We start from the raw sequence: 10,296 nt of genomic DNA on the forward strand, positions 1-10,296 counted from the left end.
ATACTTGAAGAGAAAATCCTGGTCCTTCCTGGAAAAACCAGGGACCGATTCTCACGGGAGAGGCCTTGTCTTCTGAATATACCTCATTTCCAGTGTTTTCTATTCCCCGTGCACAGGAGTCAGGTGGGTCCAACAGGCAAAAGCATTAAACTCCAGAGGTGACCAGAAGCTGGTGGGTGGGGAGGGAGCCACCTGTGGATGGAGCCTGGGCTTGTCTGTGGGGAGAGAGGAAGTGTGTTTGGCTGGGACAGACCTCCCAGGGGCGGCGGGAGGTGGGGGATGAGGCCTGGGGCGGGGCCAAGGTCCAAGGAGCCCGTGGAGCGGGTGGCGGTGCAGGCGGCTGCACTGGGTCTGCATCTCCTGGGGCCTCCTGGTGGACTTCAAAAGAAGATACGTGCTGTCTCTCCTCCCACCCCTTCTCTCCCTGCCCCTGTCTGCCCCTGTCTGCCCCTGCCACCAGATGCTCATTTGACCCTCCATCCTCAGGACCTGTAGGCTCCTGGCTTCTCTGGGGGCCCAGCTGCTGCTGGAGGGCCAGGAGCCCATGCCTCTCCCTGAAGGGAAGGCTGAAAGGAAGGCAGTGTCCTTCTCTCTCTAGAGGGGTCCTTTCAGATCAACTAGTAACAACAATGAGCTGGTGCAAATGGAGTGCTCACTTTGCAAGGCCTGATCACTGTTACTTCTCACTGGACCCTTGGAATCTACATGTTGCTCCCTCCCCAAAGTAATCATTCTGATTTTTACATCACTTACTGCTGCTGCTGCTTCATTCTGGCCAGCAACTTTTTTTTTTTTTTTTCCTATTAAACCCTTTAGGGGAGGTGCCTCCTCCAAGAGAGATGGACTGATTGCCATTCCCCAGGTGACACTGGAAGAGTGGAAGAGCCCCTCTGGGGCTCAGCCTGGGGCTCTGCCCACAGTGCCAGCCCTGCTTGGGGTCCCAGTAGTCTGGTGGGAAGGGCAACTTCTTGACTCTCTCCTGAGTGTCCTTTTCCCCATCCAGGCCCCCAGGCCTCCCCACACCCCACCCCTTGGGGCCCACCTGAGGAAGAAATTCCACTAACTCCTACCTACCCCAGAGGGCCGCAGGGGGTAAAGGAGGTGCCTCGCAACTACCGTGTGCCTTGAGCTCTTGCTTTAAAAACATTTTCCCTTTCATTACAAAAAGAATGTATCTTCACTTGCGTAAAACCTGGGAAATTTTATAAAAATGCAGAGAAGATACATACTAGTGGACCATCCAGTCTGCAAGACAGATCGTTCTGAGTCTTCTCGCCCTTCCTCATGTCTGGTCCAGGGGTATAAACCAGCAGTGAAGTTGACAAAGAGAGACAGTGGGTTAACACGGGGAAGTGACTGGAAGGGAAGCTGTGGAGTTCTGGGGGTGGGGGAGGGTAAGAACGTCCTCTCCCAGAGAGGCACCAGTGTTGGGCTCTGCGGTGGGCCAGGCTCTGTGCTAGGTCTTTCATCTGCCCTCTCTCGCGCCCATCCTTTCCCAGGGCAGCAGTGCCCGCTTTTTGCAGATGAGGGAGCTGGCATCCTGAATGGAAGAATGCGGTCTGGGCTTCCGGGTGGCCAGTGTGTCACAGGCAACCTGTGTGTGCTTCCCTCCCCAGGTGCCCCCAGCGAGGACCCCCAGTTCCCCAAGGTGCAGTGGCCACCCCGTGAGCTCTGTTCCGCCTGCCACAGTGAACTCCAGGGTGCGCCCGTGTGGGACCTGGGCAACACCCTCAAGTTCTTGAAGACCCACTTCTCCCCGAGCAACATCGTCCTAGACCTTCCTTCGGCTGGCCTGGGCCCCCGGAGGGGTGCATAGAGGATGGCAGTCCCCCCAAGGCAGGTGGAGCTGGAGCTGGCGATCGGAAATTTTACTCTGGGCCCTGAGAAGGCTGAGATCATGGCGGGCCCAGGGACAATGTCCCCTGGAACCACCATCCCAGATGTTCCAGCAGAGGGACCTGGGGCAAGTCACCCCCAGGAGACGCAGGCTGGCCTCAGCATGGCCAGAGATGAGCCAGACCAGGAAGCTCCTGAGCACGTAGCGGGGCTTCAGAGGGATAAGTTGGAGCAGCCAAAAGGGCGGCAACGCTTGAGCAGGCGAGACACAGGAGCCGTGTTGTTGGCTGAATTCCTGGCTGGGAAGAACTTCCCCAGAGGCCCTTCAGAGCTGAGGCGAGTGGGCCGCAGCTCCAAGCAGCTGGCCAGCGTCCCTGACGGGGAGCCAGAGGCCAGGGCCAGGCGGGGCCGGAGCCAGTGGCTGCAGGTGCTGGAAGGGAACTTCTCCCACCTGGACATCAGCCTCTGTGTGGGGCTCTCCTCCGTGTCCTTCATGGGTCTGCTGGCTGTGTACACCTACTTCCGGGCCAGGATGAGGGCCCTGAAGGGCTATGCCAGCCACCCTGCAGCCCGAACCGTCCAACTTGGGAGGGGGCAGGATAGGGAGCTGACATCCATGGGCTCTTCCAGCCCCCTGCACCCCACCCCTCCCACCTTGTTCCTTGTCCAGGAAAATCTAGGAAAACCAGTTGCTGCAGCAGACCTCCCTGGGGCTTCTGGAAAGGGATGTTCCATAGACAGGAAGACATGCACAGGGTCCAGGTTCATCTGCCAGCAGAGGGGGAGGACAGCCTTGGGCAGTGGGGTCGGGAGACTCCATCCTGGGCCTCTCAGCACCGAATTCCTCTTTTTCAGCTTGTTTGAAGTCCTGCCTCATTCTTCCTGAAGCTTCAGTGATTCCCGCTTGGTGTTGGCCCTAAACTGGGGCAAGTGAGGCTGCAGTCTCCAAGGTTTCCCATCTCCAGAGGAGGGGCCCCTGGGGCTGGAGTGGACTCCTTACTACATCCCGGGACTCCGTCCATCCTGCTACAAAGAGCCCTTTGCACCAGAGAAGGAAGGACTGCCTCTGGCCCTCTGTGCCTGCCCGTCCTCCAGCTCCTCAGACCCTCCTGGGTGGGGTTTGGCTTATACAGTGGGCTTCGGAAGCTTCTGGAAGTCATGCTGGTCTCCCAGGTGAGGTCTGTGGGAGGAGGGCCTCTGGCCGGCTCCTTCCCAAACCTTGGGTACAGGAAGGGTACAGGCTGGAATCGGTGTGGTGATGGTACTGGGCTGGGGGCGGGGGGTTAGGGAGGGCTGTTGGGATCTCTAGTGCCTTAGCTGTGAGAGGCTGAGAGAAGCGTTTGCTTTGAACATGCTTTGGCTTCTCCGCATTGGGCTCCACCCCTCTTGGAGCTGGGTCTTTTGTCTCTTGTTGATTTTCATCTCCAAAATAGATGCTAATCTTTACTGTGGAGGGAGGGGAGTGTCGTCCCTCTCAAGGGTCCACCTCCCATCCTGTAGAGGTTAAAAGGGTCAGAGGGGAGGATGACGCTGTACACATGCTTGATCCCCACTCTGCCCCACGGTCGAGGGGGCTCTGGAATAAATTATTTTTGTTAAGGCAAGCACCGGTGTGTTCCTTAACTTGCTACTAGTGTCCGCGGCTGGGTAGAATGTGCAAAACCCGGCCTGACCTGGGATGCAGCCAGCTCTCGGGGGGGTCAGAGCGCCCTTGTCATAGCCCCTGTCTCCTGGATGGGGCCCTCCCCCACTGTCCACAGAGCTCTCTGTGCCCCGAGCCCCTCAGTCCCACCTCCCCCCCTGCTCCCCCGCCCTCCCAGGGAGCATCTGCCCCAGTGCTCTCAGTTCTGCTCCAGGAACCTTGGCCTGCGCCCACCTGACCCCTCCTCAGGCAGGCGGCCTACATCTCCAGCTCTCCGTGGAGGAAGGAGAGAGTGCTTGTTTTCCAGAGCCAGCCTGGGCTGCCTGCTCAGCAGGGAGGAGTCAGCCAGATTGGAGAGCCTGCCCCTAATCCGGCCTGCTGGGTTCTACAGGGATCAGAGCAGCTGATAATGAACCTCATTAAGGGAGAGCAGGAGCCTCAATCCGATTTGGGGTTTTCTCTTGGACATCTTCGCTCTGCTCAGATGGCCTCGGCCCTGGGTGGAGCAGGTGGGGTGCCAAGCACGCTCCCTCTGCTGGGGCAGCTGGGTGGGGAGCGTGGAGGGGGGCAGGCAGGTCGAACCCCCGCTTCCCTGCTTGTGTTAGCCCTGTGTCACCTCCTTAGCTGCCTGACTCCTTGGGTGGATTGCAGCCCGGAGCCTCTCTGCAGGCCTCTTGTCTGTCCAAGAGTTTCCTCTCTGTGTCCTTGCTCTAGTCACCCACCTGCCCCCTCCATCCTCCAAGGCGGGCTCGGCTCATCTCCACGCTTGCCCCACGGGGCCCTGGATGACAGGCTGACAGGCCCACCAGAGGGTGAAAGAGGCTCCCGGGGCCAGTGCCCACTGGGCCAAGACCGCTTGAGTACGCCCGCTCCCTCACCCCCTGGTACCTGACACGACGCCAAGAGCAGAGGATTTCTTCCAGCCAGCCCTTATGGCTCCAGTGACCGTATTTTCTAAAACCAGGCTCGGGTGTTCAGAATTAGGACGAGGCTGGAAAAGCTGATGGAGCAGCCCCAGCTCCATGGTGACTGCCCACAGTGGCCGAGGCAGGAGGCAGGGCCTTACGTGGGGCCACCAGGGCCCTGGTGGTGGCTGTGGGTCCCCTTCGTCACCGCGGCCTCTGGCAGGCAGCCGAGCATCTTTTCACCCTGTCCCAGCCCCTCTGATTGATAAACAGGGGTGGGCCTCCTCCTTAGCAGGACTGCTGCCTTTCACCTTGATTTCCCCAGGGCTCTTAGAAGCATCGATAAACCCGCTTCGCCCACCAGCTGGTCCCCTCCCCCAACCCGGGCTGCCAGCCTGGGAGCTGGGGCTTCTGTGGTTTGAATGCAGCCCGCCTGTCGTTCTAGGTTGTTCTCTGCACCTTAGCAGAGCTCCCATGCAGGAGAAGTTCCTCAGAGGAGCCCTGCAAAGCAAAGGGCCCTTGTTCTGAGGAATTCACCTCTGCCTGGGATGTTACATACTGAGTTCAGGGATGATTTCCGGAGGGAGGAGGGAGCTGGGCTGGGGTTTGAAGGATAAGTGGGTATTAGCAAGGAGAGCAAGGAGGAAAAGGCGTCACAGGCAGAGGAGAGAGCACACGCCAAGTCCAACACAAGAAATTCTAATCAAAAAAGCTTCAAAAATTTTAAGGATTTTTTTTTCCAATGCTGCATGGGGCTAGAAGCTGGGGATAAACAGAGGAAAGAGACGTGCTGTTATGGAGCTTACGCTCTAGAGGAAAAGACAAGTGAGGAAAAAATGACAGACCGTGGGAAGTGCTCCGAAGGATAAAGAACGGCAGGGGGATGGGGAAGTTTCTCTGAAGCCTGAAGGAAGGAAAGCCAAGAAGGGGTCCCATGGGCAGGGCTGGAGGGACCATCAGCCTGAAGGGCTGCTTCATTCAGAAGCCACCCCTGGGCTGTGGAGGGCCCAGAGCGGGGGCCCACCTCTCGCCTGGCCCCTCCACGGCAGCCTTGGCACAGGATGGGCAAGGCTTGGCAAAGGTGGAGGCACCCCTGCCGAAAGGAGGGGTAAAGCTAAGGGGGACAGCCAGCCCATGGGGGCATAGGCCTTGGGCATGTCTAGAGGAAGACTCAAGGAGCATCTATTTAGATTCTAGGGTGAGATCTACCTGGCAGGACTGGCAAGTTTCCAGGTGCTTCTTTGGCAAGACTTACTCATCTCTACACTGAGAGAGCAAAAGGCCTCTCCCTACCTAGGGCGGCTGGGCTCCCCCAGAGGACAGCGGGCCTCAGTGCTGCCTGTTAACCTCCTTCCTCCACCACCGCAGTGGCACGTCCTGCCCTCACCACTGTCTTCCTGGAAGCCTCTGCCACGGCAGAATTGCAGCTTGTGGTTGGAAGGGACCAAAACCTCGTCTAGGTTGAATCTGCTCTACCGTGTCCCCATCAAGTTCTCAACCCGCAGCGCTTCCGATGGTCACAGAGTTTAGCAAATAATGTTAAGAATATTGATCATTTGATAAAAACTCAGCTAAGATCCCATTTTTACACCATACACCAGAGTAAATCCCAGTGATGCAAAAATTAAGGCATAGGAAAATATAGCTGAATACTTTACTGTGTTTGAAGCACAAAAACAGTGGAAAAGGTAACTAAGGTGAGAGTTTGAACTACTTGATAACACCAATTTTTAAAAATAAGTTAAAAATAAAATCAAGCTACCTATTAAAAGAATTGGGAAATATATGTGATAAATATCACAAAAGAGGCACTTCCAACTGGTGGTCCAGTGGTAAAGAATCTGCCTTCCAATGCAGAGGATGCAGGTTCGATCCCTGGTCAGGGAACTATGATCCTACATGCCGCGGGGCAACTAAGCCCACGTGCCGTGGAGCCCATGCACCCTGGAGCCCACACGCCACAACTAGAGAGAGAAAACCTGCACACCACAACTAGAGAGAAGCCCGAGTGCTGCAATGAAGAGACCGTGTGCCACAACTAAAAGATCCTGCATGCTGCAACTAAGACCCGACACAGCCAAAAAATAAATTAAAAAAAAATATTAAAAAGGAATATGTCCATTATGAAATATGCCATCTTCAGAAAGAGAGCAATTTGCAAGTACCTAAGATGTCCAAGGATACATTTCTGTTAACATAAATATTACTATTTATTACTATCTTTATTAATAAATGTACATATTTAACACTGTAATTATTGAATGTAATTTAATGTAAAAGTAAAATTATTAAATGTAATATAATATATCCATCTGTATTAATAATGTAATTTATAGCATTGTTTTATATATATATATATATATATATATATATATATATATATGTTAATGTTTGGCTAGAAAAAGTCTGGAAGAATATACACCAAACTATGACCAGTGCAGTTATATCTAGAAAGTGAGGTTGGGTGGACTTAAAACAGGGCAGGGACTAGAGTGATCAAGGGAGGTATGTAGGGTGCAAAACTTAAGGAGATGCTTATCTTCAAGGTCCCACTATTTCAGGTCAGCCCCTGAGAGTGAGTGCCTCCTTAAATTTGGTGCCAAGGTGCCTCCATAGCCTCACCCTCATCCTGGCTCTGACTTAAACACTTAAGTACGTTTTTGAATTTTTGCAATAAACATTTTTGAAACAAAAAAAATAAGGAAAATAAATAGAATTAAAGGATCTTACAGGTCTATTGTAAATAAGAAAAGCACTAAAGCCCTATTAAAAATGATGAGCCAAAGTATTAAAACCAGAAGAGAGATGCCACTTTTGTCTATCCTGTTGGCAAAAATGGAAGGAAAAAAAAAAAAAGATAGTGGTAGCTAGAGTGAGAGGAAATGAGATGCATCCGTTATCTATTGCTGTGTAACAAACCACTCCAAAGCTTAGCAGTTTGAAACAACAACAGTCGTTCATTTTGATCACAAGTCTGCACCTTGAACAGAGTTTAGCCTAAAATGGCTCATCTCTGCTCCATGCAGTATATCTGAGTGTGGTCCATCTGGCAAGTTGATGTTGGCTGTCACCTGGAAGCTCAGCTATGCAGTGGGCAGGAGGCCTCAGTTCCTCTCCACGAGGGCCTCTCCATGGGCTGCTTGGGCTTCCTCACAGCATGGTAGCTGATCTCCAAGAGCAAACATCCAAAGAGAACAAGGTGGAAGTGCATGGCATTTTTATGTGCTAGCCTCAAAAGTCAAACAGCATTACTTTTGCCATTCTTCATTGGTTGAGGCAGATTTAAAGGCTCACCCAGGATGCAGATACAACGGGCTTCCCAGGTTCAAGAAGAGGAGTCCCCGGCTCCACCTTTTGATGAGTCAGTGATAAAAAGTTCTGGAAAACTATATAAGATGGAAGAGATTGTTGAGGTCACCTTCGTACAATCTGCCACAGAGCACTCTCAAACACTGCTAGTGGTAGTATAAACTGATACAAATTTGGGGATATATGTAATGTTTAATGTAATGCAACTGGTAATAAGTTTTAAAAGCTTTAAGAAAATATATAACCTTTGATCCAACAATTCTATTTTTGGAATCTATCCTAGGGAAGTAATTGAGGATATTTACTAAGATTTGCTACATGATGAATATTTATAATACCAAAACAAAATTGACCTAAAGTCCAAAATAGGAGATTGATTAAATTCTGGTACATCATTACAGTGGAAAACAATACAGCCAACAGAAATGATTTGAATGTGTTTTTCTTTGTTGTTGTTTTTTTTTTTTGCGGTACGCGGACCTCTCACTGTTGTGGCCTCTCCCGTTGAGGAGCACAGGCTCCGGACGCGCAGGCCCAGCGGCCATGACTCACGGGCCCAGCCGCTACGTGGCATGTGGGATCTTCCCGGACCGGGGCACGAACCCGCGTCCCCTGCATCGGCAGGCGGACTCTCAACCACTGCGCCACCAGGGAAGCCCTGAATGTGTATTTTTTAACCTGAAAATATTTCCACATCATATTGGTAAGTGAAAATATGAAGTTGCAGAAATAGTATGATCTTGTTTTTGAAAAAAGAAAACACGCATATACTTATGGATACTGCATATAGGAGCAAAAACCTGGGATATATACACCAAAAATGTTAACAATGGTTAATAGTCAGTGGTGGAGTTATGGGTGTTTGGTTTTCTTTTTATTTATCTGTATTTTCTTATTTTTATTGAATAAATACATATTACTTGTACAATTGAAAACACTTTTTTTTTTTTTTTTTTTTTTGCGGTACACAGGCCTCTCACTGTTGTGGCCTCTCCCGTTGCGGAGCACAGGCTCCGGACGCGCAGGCTCAGCAGCCATGGCTCACGGGCCCAGCCGCTCCGCGGCATGTGGGATCTTCCCAGACCGGGGCGTGAGCCCGTGACCCCTGCATCGGCAGGCGGACTCTCAACCGCTGCGCCACCAGGGAAGCCCTGAAAACACTTTTAACAGGCCAAGAATATGAACTGTCAATTCATAAAAGAAGAAATATAAAGATCAATAAATATATGAAACAATATCTTTTCAATAATCAAGGGAGTGAAAGATTAATAAAATCTTTTTCTATACATCATGCAACAATAAAATCTGATGCTGGTAAGGTGATTAATGTAAGTTGGCAGAATATTTCTGAAAAAAATCAATCTTAAAGATGTTTATACTCTTTGATTCAGTAATTTAACTGCTCAAAATCTATCCTAAGGAAATAATCAGAGATACTGACCAAAACCTGGAAACACCTACATGTCCACCATCAGAAGACCTGCCCCCACGGAGTGCAATGCCCACAGGGCAACTGGGTCCCCCCTTCCCAGGGCCGTAGTTCCCACCTCTTCCTTTTGCATTCCCGATTTGGAGGCCAAGGGACAAGTTACCTTTATCATCACATTTGCCCTGTTGATTTAGAAGAGGAAAATATTTCCAAGCACTCATATCTCTTAACTACATGAGTCATGTTTCAAGAAAAATGAAGAAAGCGTTATCTGTGTGAAGAATATTCCTATATATTTGATACTCAGACAGAGCATATCTCTGTCTAAGAATGGAGCTAGCTCACTTCATTCCTTACCTCAGCTGCCTGCCCCTTGGGCATACGAGTTGTGACCTGATTTGAGACTCAGCTGAGACCTCACTCCTTCGGCAAAGCCCTCTGAGCCCCTCAAGCCTGAGTCAGGTGCGCCAACCCCGTGAGAGCCAACCCCATTACCACCCGGCAATGAGGTCCCCTGGCTGTGGCCTCCTCCCCCAGCTCCTCTGAGCTCCACAAGCACAGGGACAGTTTTCCGCTCTTCCACTGCAGCGCCAGGACTTAACACGGGGCCTGGCACATCAGAGGTGGCCAGCGGATGTCTTTTGAATAAATGGGCATACATCCTAGGTTCTGCATTTCTCAAAGCATGTTGTCCCTTTTCGTACCCCTTTCAGTGCCGCTCAGTGAGTGCCCTGAGCATCAAAGATGCTTAATGATGTTAGGATGAGGGAATAACAAATTGTTAAGAATTTAAGAAATTATTGGGACTTCCCTGGCGGTCCAGTGGTTAAAACTCCATGCTTCCACTGCAAGGGGTGCAGGTTCGATTCCTGGTTGGGGAACTAAGATCCCACATGCCGCATTGTGTGGCCACAAAAAAAAAGAATTTAAGAAATTATTAAGTGGTATAATTATTATTACCACTGTGGATAAACGATATTTTAGAGTCAAGAGACCTGGTTTCAAATCCTGCTGCTGCTTTTTACCAGCCACATAACCTTGGCAAGTGTTCTCTGAGCCCGAGTTTCTTCATCTGTAAGGAAGCTAGCACGGGGTTAAAGGTGTGTGTGTGACAGGGCCCAGCACATCACAGGATTTCAGACAGAGTCCCATTATCGATAGCTTCAGCCTTCCCT

The 10,296-nt window shown here is 51.2% G+C and overlaps 1 protein-coding gene across 2 annotated transcripts in view; it reads left to right on the plus strand.

The window, feature by feature from the left end:
• QSOX1 (quiescin sulfhydryl oxidase 1) overlaps positions 1–3,440 on the plus strand; it is a 41,517-nt gene extending 38,077 nt beyond the window's left edge. The window contains exons 12-13 of one of the 2 annotated variants that reach the window (XM_032638848.1): positions 1,617–1,840; positions 2,692–3,440. In XM_032638848.1, the coding sequence (XP_032494739.1) occupies positions 1,617–1,816 (200 nt within the window). In that variant the 3' untranslated portion in view covers positions 1,817–1,840; positions 2,692–3,440. The remainder of the gene's footprint in view (positions 1–1,616; positions 1,841–2,691) is intronic. The other variant, XM_032638839.1, reaches the window with a different exon arrangement.
• Positions 3,441–10,296: the final 6,856 nt, after the last annotated feature.

Source organism: Phocoena sinus, chromosome 1, assembly GCF_008692025.1.
Source record: "Phocoena sinus isolate mPhoSin1 chromosome 1, mPhoSin1.pri, whole genome shotgun sequence".
Classification (NCBI taxonomy): domain Eukaryota; kingdom Metazoa; phylum Chordata; class Mammalia; order Artiodactyla; family Phocoenidae; genus Phocoena; species Phocoena sinus.